This window comes from Gamsiella multidivaricata (assembly GCF_025024155.1).
Source record: "Gamsiella multidivaricata strain RSA 2152 chromosome Unknown BC939scaffold_3, whole genome shotgun sequence".
Taxonomy (NCBI): domain Eukaryota; kingdom Fungi; phylum Mortierellomycota; class Mortierellomycetes; order Mortierellales; family Mortierellaceae; genus Gamsiella; species Gamsiella multidivaricata.
In genome coordinates this window covers 451,154-467,333 of record NW_026251711.1, presented here as the reverse complement: position 1 = coordinate 467,333, position 16,180 = coordinate 451,154, and the positions used below count along the sequence as shown (strand labels likewise).

The window sequence follows — 16,180 nt, the reverse complement described above, 5'->3', positions numbered from 1 at the left end:
CGCTACCACCGTATTGGCCAATGAAACAAAGAAAAGTGTAAAGTGTAAAGCGTAAAGCGTAGTCAGCATCAAGAGCCAATGATCACTGTGTTCGATAACCGCAAGGGGTAGAGGGAACCAGGCGCTCGATCTGGGCAAATTCCTCGAGGGTACCTTCAATGTATCCAACCGTTCTCGTCGAGCAAATGGCAGATCTGAATCATATGCGGGTCTATGGGAACCTTTTCGAAACGCGTTTCGGATGACCTGACCATCTCCGCCTCCCTCGCTGAACTCTTTCAGGCACTCGTTCCTGAGGACAATTTGGCCAACCAGGCGTGCGATCCTCTGGTTTTAAATAAGAGTCGAGGATAATGTATAGCTTACTGAAGATCCATCCATTGCATGGTGGGGTTGTTGAGCTTTTGACGAAGTACCGGGGAAAGTTGTTCCATTACAAAGCGGCCTGAATCGACGTCAAGAAATAATGCTATTCAGAACAGGCGATCGTACAGTTGGCAAAGACGTGATGCCCGCGTTGAGGTCTCGCCAGTCAAAATCGGAGCAGGCAAATATAATGGGCTTTGTTGATTCCATAATTCAGAAGGTTGTAATGATGAATGAATGCAAGGCTCATCATTGTGGACGATGAAAAGAACAAGCTGCGTTAAAATAAGGTTTGTTGTTCACCTTTTGAGAACCTTCGCATTGATGCATTTGAAACTCATTCAGGAACAAACAAACAAAAAATCAGTTTCATTTAATATGTCTTTCTATGCCACAGAGCTAATCTCCACGAAAAGACGCGGTGCACCAGCTTCCCGCAACGAATCAGCCATATATCCGCGCATGTGTCCCAATTGAATAATCTCTAGCTTCTTCATCGCCTGGATAAATCGGGTCAGTGCAGCTCTCCTCGGTAAATGCGCATCTGGAATACTGAAGTACCTCAAACTGTTCTGGAGATGTCCTCGATGCCGCTCGACACCATCCTCATCGACAAAGGTGCCTGGTCCCCCCATCAATGTCTCCAGCGCTATATCGTCCATTTCCCATGATGTACCTCGAAGTTGCAACTCCTCCAGCCGTTTCATCTCCGCAAACACCGAGAAGTCTTGCCGTTCGCACCCTCGACTCGAAGCCCTTGTCTCATGATCCCAGTTCGTGGATTTTGGAGATGAGATATTGGACTCAATGAGCAACTTGACGACCCTCAGCTCCGGACAGTGTCGCAGAGACCGCAGATCAAAGAAGAATACATATCGGCCTCTCAGATCCAGATGTGTAAGGCGCGGAACAGGCCAATCAATCGACATTCTCAGGTACTCATCTCTCCGCCCGTATCCGTCCTCATACCCTGCTAATTCTTCCAATGTGTCTCGGAAAGCATCTGCGGCGTCCTCAAGACAAGGTATCAACTCGTGAGGGCCACCATAGAGTCGCACCTTTTTCATCCTTGGCGCCTTTGCTGGATCGAATCTATGCGGCGGCTGATCTTGGGCCTGGTTCGAATCATCAATTGAAGTCGAGGCGACGCCAGTTGCTACCCTTCTTCGCAGTCGCGTTTCGGTTACAAACTGTCCAACAGATCTTTCCACATTGATCGCCCACTGGAATGTATCCGCCGCTTGACATGGCATCCAGACCTCCTGCAGCTGCGTGCACTGTTGCAGATAAGGCAGTTGGACTTCAACGAACTCCAGGCGCCTCGCAATGTTCATTCTCAGCGAACTCAGGCGTGAAGAAGGAATCCGTTCCAAATGCGGCACGTCGGAGTTCCAGGCTGAGAGGTCCACCACCTTGAGTGGCTCGATGTTCGTCAATAGCTGAGTCGGCGTCCAAGTCGAATGGCCCCCTCGAACCACAAGCTCCTGCAGTAATGTGCCTTTATTCGGCCCCTTCAGAGGTGCTCCTTCTGCTGAATCCCCTATCCAAATTGAGCTAGATACCTCGTCTTCAGGGCATACAGGAAACAATTGCTGATGCTCGCGGATGAATTCCAACGGAATATCTACCGTCTGTGCTAGCCAGTCTTCGTTGCTCTGCCCTGCATTGTAGGGAGCAATTACCGCCCATCGCGGCATAGGTGAATTGGTGGCACCAAAATCCAGCTCCAGCCGCCTCAGCATCCTGAGCGCCTCCACGCCATGTCTTTTATCCGACGCGCCTATGTCAACGCCCCCAAAGTCCTTGTAGAGGATGCATCCCAATTGTGAAGGCGTCATTGACAAGACTCGAATCCGACTGGGGAAATGCCCATACAGCGCTAATGACAAAGTCATGCTTGCTTTCGCAAACGCCTGCTCGAATACCATCCTGCCCTTGGAAAACCTATCGACTGTCGGGTTCAAGAACTGGAAGGCTCTGAATGCCTGAGGAATCTGTCCCTGGTGCGTATAATAGAACAGATAGTCAATCGTCAGTGGATTCGGGAGAGGCGTGAGGTACTTTGTGGCGAGCATTCCGTCTGCTGATGCTGGAGATCCGTGGCTGGCTCTGATATGCGCTGATCCGTACTGTGAAGCATCTTCTCCCAATGACAATCCGAGGACAGATGAATTCAAGGACTTTTCTGTCGCGGTCCATAATGTTGAAGAGGTGGAACTGGAGGCGTCAAAGTCATTTGTTTGGATATCCCTCTGACTAGGTTTGGTAAGGGCACAGGCATGAAGGATACGCATCAGATAGGCGGTGCGTCGGGTCTTGTCCTCTCTTGTCCAGGTTCGATGCTGGTTTACGAGTCGAAATGGGTCTCTGTAGAGGACTGGTGCGACGAGCACAAAGTAGTCGCGGTTGCAGAGGAGAAGCGTGTGCAACGTCGATATGTCGTCCCATAGGTACTGCACAATCAGCTCGATGCATTCTGGTGGTAGGCGAGCGCGTTGCTGATTACTAGGGTCCATGGCGGGGAGGAGTCAATTGAATGAGAGTGGTGTCTGAATAGAGGGCTAATGGAATGAGATTCGAAGAGTATGGTATCGGTCTTTGTCCTCTTCCCTCCTTGCTTTTTATCCACGCTTACCCTGGGTCTGAGCCTGCAATGACGCTTTTGGGCGATGTGTTTGTTTGCAGCAATTTGATTGGCTGCCCTGGACGTGTTGAGCGCGCGTTGTAGGGCCATTAGCCATTGAAAGGGCTGTTGCGTGTTCAGCTCCAACGACAAGCTGCGCCTGCAGGTGCCAAGAAATGCATCCAAAACAGCGCAACCAGCAAGGGATTTATTCAATCTCGTACGCCGTAACAATGAATTTAAAAGCCGTAGTTGGGGATTTTATCAATCTATCCACCTCGCAACTGAAACCGTGCAGCACGTATGCCTAGGCACACGTCTTTGCCGATCGCGACAGCATTGCCAGGGATGATCGTCCTCAAAGACAAGGCGCTCACCTTACGCGCTCTATTTTACGCTCAGATCTTCCGTCGCCTCTCAGCCCCCAAGGCAACGGGAAGCATACCGGTGTTGAGAGTTTCAGGCCGGGCTAATTAACAGCAGCCCAATGGTCTAAACTCTAATGGGGTACGATGTCTTCGCTTTCTCACATGAACAGCAAAATACACGGAAATAAGAATACGGGCTTTATGGGCTATATGGACAACCCGAATTCTTGTCTCCTTCTCTGACTTGGGTGCGTTCATCCCTTCCGCTTCAACTGTAGCCTCTGTTGAACATGCTTGGCATCCCATTTATTATTTTACTCGCTTTTTCGCGGCCAGAAATGAATAGCGCTCTATGGTTTTTTTTGCGTTAGGACCGGTCGTCCAGTCTCCGCATCAAGGTGTGCTGTCACTCTAGCCTCTTGCAAAGCAGGATGGTCCACCGCCTCGATCGGCTGTAGTTCCTCGATCAGCGCCTGGTTCTCGAGATTTCCAGCGAGGATGTTCTTCATCGCCAAAATAGCATACTCGCGAAGATCTGTGTCGAATATATTGGAATATTCCCCGTTAAAAAGAATATCTTAATTTTTTTAACCGCCTTATCAATGGGATCAAATAGCAAACATCAAGCAAATCCCTCGCTTCCGCTTTTGAAAAAATAGCGCGAAGTTGCCCTTGAGGTTGTGCTAATAGAAAATGCTGGGGGCACTTACATGGGTTGGCATCGTCGATATTGCACTGACTAAGGATGACGATGAGGCCATTGCATTGCCGGATCCGATCCTGGACATGTCTAGACCGATAGGCTAAGTTACCGACAAGTCGCACAATGTCACGCTTCAGTCCGACAAAGAACGCTTGCTGTCCCTGCATGGTTGAGGTGCCGGAAAGCAGAGTTGATTCTGTGTTGGCCTCAAATGCTTGGGTCGTAACTGGGCTTGCGACTGGATTTGTGGCTGCGGCTGTGGCTGCAGATGTTGCTGCTGTTGTCGCGTTCACAGGGGCTCCGGGTACAGGCTTAGTCACTCGCGCCAGACTCTTGTCTGATTGTCGCAGTAATTCTAATTGTAAGAATATATATGGCTGAGTAAGACTGTTTCTCCTTCACGGCCCGGAAATGACGATTTTACCTCGATTTGCACTTACCTATAGCATTTTCAACAATCCCACCGTTAACCATCGCCATATGCTGCGCTTTGAACCAGTCGGGTATCGGCAAGAGTCCACCGGGTCGCTCAGTTTCCTCGAGCACTTCGTCATCCTCGCTTAGAACTCCTTGTGCAATGCTAACATGACCATCCTCGAAAAGACTGAGGTGTGCAAAGCAACCGAGCAGTAACATGACCCCAGACGACAAGTTTGCGAGATCTTCAACGGCATACTGTCCAATGCCAGGCTGATTCAAAGTCCTGAAGACCCCGATAGTCAGCGTTGAAACCTTGGCAAAGGTCTCTGTTAAGAACTCGACGGTTTTCAAACTAACCGGTGGTTCCGTGTCTTTTGGAAGGCTGTCTAAGTTTTGCCGCTGTTGGTATAATTTTTGCTGTTGCTGGTGATGGGCACAGATCCGCGAGTCGATCATCTTGAGTAAAATGACCTGTTCAGCACTGAGATGGGGGTCCCCAGGTTTGGTCCCTTCTTGGTCCTTTTTGGCATTTGAAGGATCGTTTTCGTCTTCTACTTCCTCAATCCCCAGCTCCTGGATCTTGGGAATGGTTTCTCCCTCCTTCTCATGAAAATGTTCTCCGTGATATCGAATTTTGTAATCCCCTTCATTGTCCTGTTCTTGGGATTTCATAGTCTCAAACATTTGTGGGAAGTAATCCTGTCCAATGAGGTAGTTGAAAAATGTGTAAATCATCTCAAAACTCTTTCGCTCCTCCTTACTGCTTGTTGCATGGGACTCGTTGAGGAGTTGGGCCTGCAGCTTCCTCCCCGCAGCGGTTGAAATTAATAAATCACTAACGATATGGATGTCAACTCTTCATTATTAACCATGGTCGAGCGCCTGCATAATGCTGATAACGGAATACCGCCTACCTGCGTTCAAGGGATTCAAAAATACAATTGTAACAAAGCATAACTGTGCTAAGGACAATCGTCTCATCCTCGATGGCCGCCAACGTGCTATATGACGATGTGCGGAGAAAGATCTTAGTTCAGCATCAGCCCTGCAATGATCGATTAAGAGTTCGTGGTTCCTTGTATTGGTCAGTCACACACCTCAAAAGATTCTGGTCGCAGCTCGGACTGGGTGTCTTCACGAGAAGGGATTTCCAGATTTCATCCTTCGATACGTTGTTTCCCGTCAACAGATTGGACAGAGCCTGAATTCCTGCTCGCAGCATCATGATATCTACAAAGATTAATTAGGACGATTTGCGATACATGTCAAATGGTGATGTTCATGGAAATATCGTCCGATTATAGCGGGTATTGGGTGTTTAAAGAAACAACTGGACCATACACGCGACATTTCCGTAATGAGTGTGCGCAGCTTGCGAGACGACCTCCTGGATCAAATTCGGAAGATTGAACGTCCTGCAAGGAAAGCACTGGTAAGCAATTACAAGCATCATCAACCAGCAATCGAAAACGGGTATCGATAGTATGAGGAATACTCAAATGAGCATACCTTGCTTGATCCTGATTCTCAGTAACACCAGCAACAGCATTACGAATAGTTCGCATCAGAAACATGAGTTGCTCGACTTGCTTTGGGTCTAATCCGTCCTTGACAACCCTGCGTAAGATAGCGGCGATATCGCTCCATACATTTTCATGTCGTCCAACTTCAATGCTATGATATTCCGGTTTGATATTCCGGTTATCAGTCGGTTCTATACACATGATGCTGTGAAAGTGATCTGTTGATCTTCCTGGGCACGCAATTCGTTACCGGAAATCGGCATCGACCTGAAGCCGCTTCGCGACAGCGTCTAGCTCCTGGTTCCATGAGTTATCGATTGTACTGGCGTTGACCAGATCCTGGAGTACAGTAATTAGTTGTTGGGCCGACATTGCTTATGATGATCATAAGAATCCAGGATGCATGTAAGGGGTTTTTCTTTGAATTGGGCGGTGTTGTTTTTTGTTGAACCTGGCCAATGAGATCGCGCTTTCTTTTTTGGTGGCGGTGGAGAAGTGGAGCATCGCTGATTGAGCCCGATTAATCTTCAGCTCATCTTGCACCGCTGATTCCAAACCTTGGTCTACTGACGCGTCCCTTAAATATACTCTGGTCCTTAATGGCAGTACGCTAACGAACACTTGCTTGAACCTGCTATGCCTCTCTCTAACAGCGGCAGCGATGGTCTCGTCTCGTTCAGGACCTATTCATGACGTTTTTTTTTTTTTTTTTTATGTGAATAGTTGGAGGCGCGCTCAAATATATTGCAATGCATCTTACAGGAAGAGCCGCCCACTCAGCTGCTCACTGTAAACTGTACAGTCGCCTTCCTCAATTGCAGTAGTGCCTTTTTGTCACTTCAGAAGCGGTGCAAAGGTTTCGCACTTGGATTGAAAAACCAACAGTCCAAGGTCAGCCTTGGTGCAGCAGAACTGCGTGCCAAATGAGTCGTTCCTGTATTTGGAAAACGCGTACAACGAACCACCAATAAGCATCAGGGGCCACTTGGCCAAAGCTTTCGGGAGGAAATTGGTGGTCAGCGCGGACTTCAAGGCCATGCATTGAAAGGGCTATTGGGTTCCTTTTCAATATCAAGGCATTAAGGATGAGGATGGCCAGGTCAAAAGTTTAGACGACATTATGAATGTGAAGGCTGGAGACGGCTGCGATCTTGTGGTATTTTACATCCATGGTGGTGGATTCATCGATGGGTACAATTTGCAGATTCTAGAGTCATTCCGTATGATCATGAAGAAGGCTCAGGAAAAGCATCAGCCGAGGCTCGGCTTCCTATCTATCGATAACAGTGAATTGTGCTCTCTTTTTTTTTTTTTTTTTTTTTTTTTTTTTTTTTTTTTTCGAGCTGGTTACAGTATGTGTAACGAAGATGTGCTCTAACATCCAAGGCATGCCCGATTGGCTAGGTATCTCCCCTGAACGCAACAACGTTCGCAAAATTACCGCAGATTCTGGTCTTCATTGGTGATATCGAGGACTTTCGCCCATTGATTGAACAGTTCGTCAAGAGAGCTAGAGATCAGGACAGGGTGGAGGTTGACGTGCATATGAAAGAGGATCGTGCTCATGCGTAGTTCTTGATCGATGCAATCTCCACGAGGCAGAACCGAGAGGAAGCTGCAGCGATGACTGCAAAGTTCTTGGCGGACATCCAGGCTAAACACCGAGCGGTCACTTAATCCAACATTTCGGTACTCCACAGCCCATCAGACAGCTTTAAATAAACAAATGCAAACGGCTGGGAGTATATCCCTTTAATCATCACATAAGCGCTCTAAGGAAGAAAATCGAATTTGATATATTCTGCTTATGTATTTTTTTCTTTCCTGTTTTCTACAACTTCGCCTTGCCGCTCACAACGCGCTGATACTCTGGGGCCTTGTAGGGCTTGTAAGACTGGCCATCCATCCAGAGCATCTCATCCTGGATCTTACTGGGGTCCATACCCTCATTCACGAGCTCGACCTTCCTTTGCTTGAATGTTCCTGTGATCTCAATCGCGGGTGACTTTCGGATGAAAATAGGAACCGAGTAGCGGGGCAGATTCTTGAGTGCAAACTTGGCGAACTTATCCCAGTCCATCGTGTCCTTGGAAACAATTGCTGCCATGCCCGCTCTTCCATCGTGTCCGGGGATTTGAACACCATAGACATTGACTTCGATGCAGTCTGGGTAGGTCGAGAGAACCTCTGAAACTTCAGCCGTGGAAACATTCTCGGACTTCCAGCGGAATGTGTCGCCGACACGATCACCAAAGTAGAAGTAGCCGTCCTTGTCGCGACGAAGGATATCGCCTGTTCGAAAGTAGCGGTCGCCGACCTTGAAAGCGTCAGTGACAACCTTTTTGGAGTTGGCATTCGCGTTCTGATGGTAGCCCTGGAAGGCGCGTGTAGGGTCTGAAGAGTCAATAATCGTCAACAGCTCGCCAGGCTCGTCCGCAGCGCACTATATTGAGTGATAGGAATCGATTAAAGATATGCCCTTCGACATTTCAGATCGTCATTTTACGCCTTGTTTCGTTTTCTAAATGGTCCTTACCTCGATGCAGCGTCCATTCTTGTCGCGGATCAGCTCTTCGGACACAACATCAAACTTAGCGATCTTCAAGCCCCAATCCACTGTCCTGGCGACCTTGCCTCTGTATCCGATGGCACCGACACCATTCTCACCAGTGTTGTAGTTCGTCAGGATACCAGTTCCCTCGGTACTGGCATACCACTCACCGATCAGGGGGATGCCAAAGCGGTCTCTGAAGCGTGACCAGACGTCCGGCCGCATTCCGTTTCCGTGCGCCATACGGATGGTGTGTGTTTTGTCGAGGGGTGAAGGAGGGGCGTTGAGCAGGTAGCGACAGATCTCGCCAATATACTGGATCACAGTGACGTTGTTCACACGGCACTCGTCCCAGAAGGAGGAAGTCGAAAACTTGCGTGCAAGAACAACGGTGGCGCCGGTCACCCAGGCGACGCACATGCCGAGGACGGCTCCAGCGCTGTGATAAAGTGGCAGCGCAATGTAGAGACGATCCTGAGGAGAGAAGTAGTAAAACGATTCCCAGAAATGGGCCGCCACTGAAAAGAAAACGCAAATGAAAGTTCATTAGGGTGATTGCAAATTATGTTGGACATCAAGGTGGCAAAAACTTACAGTTTGCGCGCGAGTGCGAGAATCGCCCCGCCTTGGGAAGACCCGTGGTGCCGGAGGTGTAGATGAGCATGGCAATGTCATTAGCGGTCGTCTTTTTCCTCAGACTTTTTGGCAAGGCGGCGTCCGAGATACCATTGAGATCCACGGGCGTTGCAAAATCAATCGGCGACGCCTGTTCACCAGCGTACGAGTAGATTGTGTATCCCATCTGCAAGACCTCGTCCAGAACGTCGGCGATTGGTTGTGCCAATTCGTTATCCAAGATCAATAGGGAGGACGTGGCGGTCTTCAAAGAGTGTGTCAAGGGTTTGCCGGTGAGGTTTGTGTTGATGAAGGCACCCGTGGCACCGATTTTGTTGATACCGAGCCAGCAGAACAAGAACTCGGGACGATTCTGCATGAGAAGCGATACAATGTCGCCGCGCTTCACACCCTTAGACAACAGCCAGTTGCCGATCCTGTTGGACTCTATTTCGATCAAGGTTCGTTATATTTTAGAGTGATAAGTCCCAATGTTTCTTTGTTTAAAAAGCGCATGCTCAAATTCGTCCCTATTTGACACACGCCTACTGCCCCTTACCTCTCTGGATATCTGCGAACGTGTAAGACTTTCCCTCAAAGACTAGGGCCTCCTTGTTAGGGTGCTTCTTGCAGGTCTCTTCAAAGCGGTACGAGATGTTGACTGTGTCGTTTTTCTCGTACGAGCGATAGTTGAGCTTAGCATTGACCAATCCGCGGGCCAACTTGACGTCGCGGGGGAGTGCCAGCTTGGAGCTCACATAGAGCGCCGCGGGAACGGCAGCGGCAACAGCAGGAACAGCTACGATTTTAAAAAGGTGTGATGAGTTGGACTTGAAATATTACACAGACACATGTTTTGCGATCGGTGGGAGGAAGATTGGGAATGCAACTTTTTCGAATGAACGAGATGCATCGTCGTTGGCCATCTTGATTCTCGCTGCAAGGTGAGGTACTGCAGCATAGTGTGCAAGTGTAAGGAAGTAGTCTGGGATACTGAGGCCGATCTATTACATACCCATTGTAGATTTATAAATTGGATAGGAGGGGACTGAAATAGAGTGGGGAGGACTTGAGAAACAGAGGAACGGGGCGAAGATTACTGTCTATTTCTGCGCAGGAATGCGAGGAAGACGAAGTGGAGGAGAGAAGGAGAGAGGCGACGTAGAAGAGAATGACGGCAAAGGAGGAGAAGAGGGAGTAGCTGTGAATGATCGCCCATATTTATTATCACTTTAGCGAGAGAAGCGAGCGCTTTTGGGAGTGCAGGTTCCGAGCGTCATACTAGTCTATGCATGTGGGAGCTTCATAACTTTGTTGGTTATTCTGTGGTCGTTGCTGTCGCCCTCGTTCTTGTTGTTACAATAGGCAACTTTTTTTATGAATAATCTCCTCTTGGCATGTAGCATATATAGTCCAGCAAGCACGCGCAACACACATGATGCAGAAGTTCAGATCCTTCCTTGGGTGCCGTTTGAAACGGCTGGGAAGGGACACAAAGCGAGCCAGCCCAGCCTACTTACTCGGATCAGAAAAAAGTTCAGCAAGTAACGGGTCCAATTGCCCACCCGCCTCTGCCGCCCGAAGTATTGAGACCCTCAGACACAACGGCCAGGGTAGGCTCAGACTGCTTCGGCTCGCTTCCCTTCCATGTGCCTACCCGGATCCAGCATGCCTGCTCGTCTTCTAGCCCTCTAGTCTGGTCTGCGCTTCGGGTCAATCAGGAGCCATTCAATGGAAATGAAAAAGCCCAGGATCTTAGTTCTTGTCGCCCCGACTTGGATCGCTCCTTCACGCACACAAAAACGCAGCGGGTTCCTTAGACAGCAGCATATATGGTCAATAATAAACGGTCCGTGATAAATGAAGATGAAACCGTTAAACTCGCGCGTTTTGCCACCAACCAACACGTTCTTCTCAAGTATTTCGTGTTCCTTTACCTTACCCATCATACTATACACATTCCTTCTGCTCTCATCCGTTTCTTCTCATCGCTTCCTTCACACAGACTAATTTTCGTAGTAGTCTCACTTGTGCGCCACCAGGGACCCGTTCCTGAAGCTTGTGGACATCGCTCGCCTTTTATATCAACGACTCCCTTGTGGATAGATTCTCAAACGCACAGCCATAAATGACCCCCAATAAAGTCTGTGGCCCAAAGCATAACACGACCTCATTACTCATTATTCCATATTCCTTCCTGTTGTAGCCTTGTCTTTTGGCATAAGCATGTTGGTGAGGAAAAAGAGAGAAAGAGAAAGAGAGCTCCTGCCTCTTTACATCTTACTTACTGCCTACATACTTCACATCGCGGTCCGCCTGCATGCCCCGAATCCATCGTACCCCTATTCCATCATCCATTGTATCAACACCCAAGGCTTCACCTCCTGCTCACACGACCCCCACATTTTGCTATAAAAAAGGGATTACCATTTGTACCCTCCCATGCGGTATGTCTTATAGCGGATGAGGAATGGGTCTATGATGCCAGTAAACCGAATCAATCAACCTGATCTGATTGCCACCTGCTGACCGATCCCGTCTACCCCTGACCTCGCTAGCCCTCGACTCTCTGTCTCTATTTTCAGTCCTCGCTCCATTTTGTTCGTCTTTTGTTTCCTCTACTTCTCTTCAACTTCCCTGTCGTCACGACCGACTGAAATCGAGTGCGCTGCTTCATATCCAGCCGCATATTACAACACCCCCCAATGAACAACTTGAAGCCATACGATCAACAACAGCAACAACAACAGCAAGGACATGGGGCTCGCCCGCTATCCTCTGCGAATGGATCGCCTGGGCTTAACCCAACAGCGACGTCGACGATAAACCCAGCCACGCAAGCAGGGAGACCGCTGTTCAGGGCACTAGGTGTACAGCAGCAGTACCTGGATACCACCACGTCGAATAGTTCTAACTTGGCACCCAGTTACCAGAACTTTACTAGCAGCGGGAGTATCCTCAACAACGGACCATACTTGAACAGCAACCACAGCGTGAGCGGTACTGTATCGTCCACTCGAACACCCAGAATTAGCATCCACAGCAGCCAGTTTTCGCATCCGAACCTCACCTCTTCTAGCATCAACAACAACCTCAGTATTACCACAGGCGTTAATTCAAATAGCAACAACAATAATGGAGCTCTGGGAAAGGGCCACACTTCGTGGATCCAACCCAAAGCCACACCCTCTGCATCCACAACGTTTCCTGCGGGATCAAGCTCCATCCCTGGATCTGGCTACTCAGCAACGAGTGCACTGCTGGGCAAGAAAAATCAGCCATACCTCAGCCAACAACCACAATCCCAGCAGCAGCAACAGCAAAACCAGCCTCTTCTACCAAAGTTAACGCAAGAAGAGGAAGAATCATACTATGCAGCTCTGACACGGCCCATATCCCCGACCATGATCATGAACTACATACCTCCGCCGAACCCTTCCAACAACTCAGGGAATACATCCAGCCAGAACGGATCCCCTCCAGAACCCTCAAGCTCTTCCGTACAACCAACCACCGCATCTACAATATCCCCCTTAGCCGCTACATCTTCTCTGCGACCACACAGTGCCACGGCAGCTTTATCGTCATCTTTCAACACATTGGGCCCAGGCTCTCAATCAGGACCACGGACTACCGCTGTTATGCATCAGGGTGCAAGGAGTTCATGCATGCATCCGCCAACAGCTTCTAGTTTTAGCAACGCGGCAACTGTGATGTCACAGTCAAACAAGAGCCAACAGAGCATAAGTGCGTCGACATCGGGCCCTGAAGATCCTGTCTCGAGCTCCTCACGGTTTGCTCGTCGTGGTCCCTTAATGATGAGCCACGAGAATGGTAGTGTGGGAGACGTTATACGATCGAGACGCGGGAGTGGTGCGCCAAGCGATACGGACAGTCCAGTTTCGAACCAATACCGGTCATTCCATGCACAGCAGCAACCGTTCAGTCCCGTAAGTCAGAGGACAGATAGGGCAGGCGCCATGTCACCAACAGCACTTGGATCAGGCGGAGCTCAGATGCAGGTAGGACAAGGATTCTGAACTGCTGCGTTGACGAAGGGTTATCCTTTGAGTTCACTTGTGTTCAGCTTTTCTAATACGCTTTTCTAATACGCTTTTCTTTATTATTCGCTTGTAGATCGCTATAGAAGGATGGCTCTGGAGAAGAGGCAATCTTTTGGTATGTTATTCAGTTCTATGTGAAATACATAGAAGATCACTCCATTAGTCAGCTAAATGTATTAACAGGCATAATTCTCATATCAATTCTCTTTCACTAGACCTGGAAGCGATGTTATGCCATTGGAAGGCATCGAGGAGACGCGAATCCAGGCGTATTGACCCTCTTCAAGGACAATGAGGTAAGTGTCGATACATTTATTGAATAGCAGTCGGAGTGAACAGGCTAGTATCGAGGCTAAGACCCCTATTTTATGTTTACAAAAATAGCATTTATTCCCGATCAAAACAATTGATATGGCCGAATGCTATGAAGTTCAGGTCAAAGGTCAGGACGCCAAGGCTACAGGCCGGTTCGAATTCAAACTTGTCACACGAAAGGAAGAGACCTGGTTCGCCACCGATACTATGTCTGACCGGACAGGCTGGATAGACACGCTCAATTCACTTATGGCCAAAGCAGTCGGCGCCTCTTTGATGAAACTGGAGGCTAAATTGAACACCATCCAACACCGTAATAATTCCTTCGACTATGCTCACACGGCTTCAGGGACAGCACCCACAGAGAAGACGGCGACGCTGGAGGAACACTTGCAGCTGGTGCAGCAGGATCTGGTGACAAGGGAACAGCAACTTTCACATAGGGAACAGGAGCTGGAGAGAAAAAGGGCCGAGTCTCTCTTGGTTCAGCTCGAGGCATGGAGAGCGGCAGCCAAAGTAACCGTCAACCAGCATTATGCCGTCAGGGACCAGCTTCTGGAACGAGTTATGAAGACTGCAAGGACAGTTCAGGAATTAATCGAGCGGGCCAGGGTCCACCTGGAGACTGGGTCGGAGCAAATTGTGGAGGTTGTCAACAGCCATCTTGAATGTTTAAGAGTCCATGCAAGCGAGTCGACAATGAACGCAACATCGTACAAGATGCTCAAATCGACTCTGGTTGGACTAACGGTTAACCTTGACACGAGAAGCTCTGAAATCAAGAGAGTATTATTGGCTCTAGATCAGTTTATTAGCGCCACAAGCTCTGCTACTCGGCCGTCGACTTCCACTTCCTCACCAACGTCACCGACATTGGCGCCAGCCAACTTCAGGGAAAGACGGATGTCAGTTGGGGGCGCAATCCTACACGCTCCTCCTCCGCCAGCACCTTCTTCACCAATGGGTATCAGCGTGTATTTATTGCAGGTGCAAGACAAATACAAGGAAACACTCGAGACCTTACAAGATCATTCAATGAGATTGAAGCGGGTATTGGAGCGCGCAGATATCAACAACCCTGAGAGCGCGCGCCGGTTCCAGGAGGAGATCAGGGAGACGCTTAAAGGACTTCTTAAACTACCCTCTTATGTCTTTGCGCCTTGCTTACCTGACCAACCACTTCCAGGTGCTGCGGATACGTTCTTCCGAGAGGATTTGGTGCAGATTCAGCGAAAGAGCAAGGAGATGCTCAGGAAGGGAGCACCACTGAACGACATGGTGCCCCTTCAACAGACACCATCGGCGCAGATCGATGCAGCCGAATCCAAGCCAGGGGAAATGTCGCCAGTTCCACAGAAGAATACGACAGATACATCTTCTCCAAAAGCAACGCCCGTAACCAGTACCACACCAGAGCCGCCCTCGAAGGCTCCGACAGGATCCGTATCTAATACGCCACCATCTATATCACTGGCGCTTCCGTCATCCTTATCCTCGTTCCTCATGCCCAATACCGCCACGAATGCTGTTTCGACTACAGATTTGACCCAGAGGCTACGAGACACCATCCTGCCAGAGTTTGACCATCTTTCTATCAAACAGGAAGAATCTCTCCAGTCGATGACATCGCTCCTTAACAATATTTCATCTCTGCTCGTCAGTAAGTTGACAGAGATTAAGGACGCGACCGCAGGACAACGGCAGGAATTTGAGGAGCTCAAGGACGAGATAATAGATGTAATGCAGCTCTCAGCAACGGACCCAAGCGCCCACCAGAGAGACATCTCGGCCCTTTCTGAAATCCGCTCGAAACTGGCAGAAATCACAGAGCAGCTCGCCAAGGTCCAGAGTGGCAATGGTATGCCGAATCAGCAGGGATTTTATGGAGCAGGAGGCAGCGGATCTTACCGACGACTCGGCGCACCAGGGAACAGCAGTAATAGCCACAATAACAGTGGCAATGGGTCCTCTGCTACAGCGACGGGATTCTCACTTTTACAACGATCTGCCAGCACCATGGTGCATTCTTCCTTTAGTCGCACACATCCGTTTTATCACACGGTCGATAGCGGATCTCGACAGCACCTTCAGCGGGCCAATTCGACCTCACTACACAATCGACTTCAGATACCAGCATCCGGTTCATTGGTAGCTGGCGCCTCGGACGGAGATTTAGGGTCCTTGTCCAACACTAGTGGGTCGATAGCCAATGGCGGTAAGCATCCAAAGATTGCAGGAATGGCCCGACTCTTTGAAGATGGTGATGGAGATAGCGCGAATGAGGGTGGGAACCGTCTTCCAGCGACAAATGCATACCAGCAGGATCCCGGCTATAACATGGATTCGCGCCAGCGCTCTCAACAAAACCAGGAGATGGCTTCCAAATTAGATCAGCTATTGCTTCTGCTCGAGTTCGTGAACACAGCACAATGCCGCATGATGGCCTATCAGGACCTGGAATTCGACCGTAGTAGGAGCAGCGGGGCGAGCAATGTGGATGATGGAAGGATGATGGCTGTCCAGGAGCACATGGAGCAGATGGACAAAAAGATGGCTCTGCAGATGCACCTCCTGCGTCGTTTGGTTGCTCTGCAGGGCTCTTCCAGACTGAATCGTGATGATGATGAAGAGG

General features: G+C 49.3%; 3 protein-coding genes across 3 annotated transcripts; all 3 read right to left on the bottom strand.

Annotated features, from left to right (window-relative positions):
* Positions 1-744: 744 nt before the first annotated feature.
* Positions 745-3,180, bottom strand: BC939DRAFT_436335 (uncharacterized protein). Its single transcript, XM_051553580.1, has 2 exons — positions 3,002-3,180; positions 745-2,915 (listed from the first exon to the last, which is right to left on the bottom strand). Exon 2 carries the CDS (start codon positions 2,880-2,882, stop codon positions 753-755), a length of 2,130 nt encoding a protein of 709 aa, XP_051417214.1. The 5' UTR covers positions 2,883-2,915; positions 3,002-3,180; the 3' UTR covers positions 745-752.
* A 473-nt stretch (positions 3,181-3,653) lies between these two features.
* Positions 3,654-6,680, bottom strand: BC939DRAFT_436330 (spinocerebellar ataxia type 10 protein domain-containing protein). Its single transcript, XM_051553579.1, has 8 exons — positions 6,254-6,680; positions 5,990-6,154; positions 5,822-5,895; positions 5,578-5,710; positions 5,395-5,481; positions 4,501-5,315; positions 4,068-4,415; positions 3,654-3,892 (listed from the first exon to the last, which is right to left on the bottom strand). Exons 1-8 carry the CDS (start codon positions 6,373-6,375, stop codon positions 3,708-3,710), a joined length of 1,929 nt encoding a protein of 642 aa, XP_051417213.1. The 5' UTR covers positions 6,376-6,680; the 3' UTR covers positions 3,654-3,707.
* Positions 6,681-7,729: 1,049 nt separating this feature from the next.
* Positions 7,730-10,468, bottom strand: BC939DRAFT_436327 (uncharacterized protein). The gene is made up of 5 exons (XM_051553578.1): positions 10,185-10,468; positions 9,729-9,968; positions 9,149-9,616; positions 8,540-9,072; positions 7,730-8,446 (listed from the first exon to the last, which is right to left on the bottom strand). Exons 1-5 carry the CDS (start codon positions 10,186-10,188, stop codon positions 7,835-7,837), a joined length of 1,857 nt encoding a protein of 618 aa, XP_051417212.1. The 5' UTR covers positions 10,189-10,468; the 3' UTR covers positions 7,730-7,834.
* Between the last annotated feature and the right edge of the window lie 5,712 nt (positions 10,469-16,180).

Bases quoted from the DNA above. Each gene is read 5' to 3' on its own strand.
- BC939DRAFT_436327 (XM_051553578.1), bottom strand. The intron at 9,617-9,728 runs GTAAGGGGCAGT...TGATCGAAATAG, and splicing joins GTTCGCAGATATCCAGAGAG to AGTCCAACAGGATCGGCAAC. The intron at 8,447-8,539 runs GTAAGGACCATT...CACTCAATATAG, and splicing joins AGAATGGACGCTGCATCGAG to TGCGCTGCGGACGAGCCTGG.
- BC939DRAFT_436335 (XM_051553580.1), bottom strand. From the start codon at position 2,882: ATGGACCCTAGTAATCAGCAACGCGCTCGCCTACCACCAGAATGCATC.
- BC939DRAFT_436330 (XM_051553579.1), bottom strand. From the start codon at position 6,375: ATGTCGGCCCAACAACTAATTACTGTACTCCAGGATCTGGTCAACGCC. The intron at 5,482-5,577 runs GTGTGTGACTGA...ATCGTCATATAG, and splicing joins TGCGACCAGAATCTTTTGAG to CACGTTGGCGGCCATCGAGG. The intron at 3,893-4,067 runs GTAAGTGCCCCC...TATTCGACACAG, and splicing joins TATCGACGATGCCAACCCAT to ATCTTCGCGAGTATGCTATT.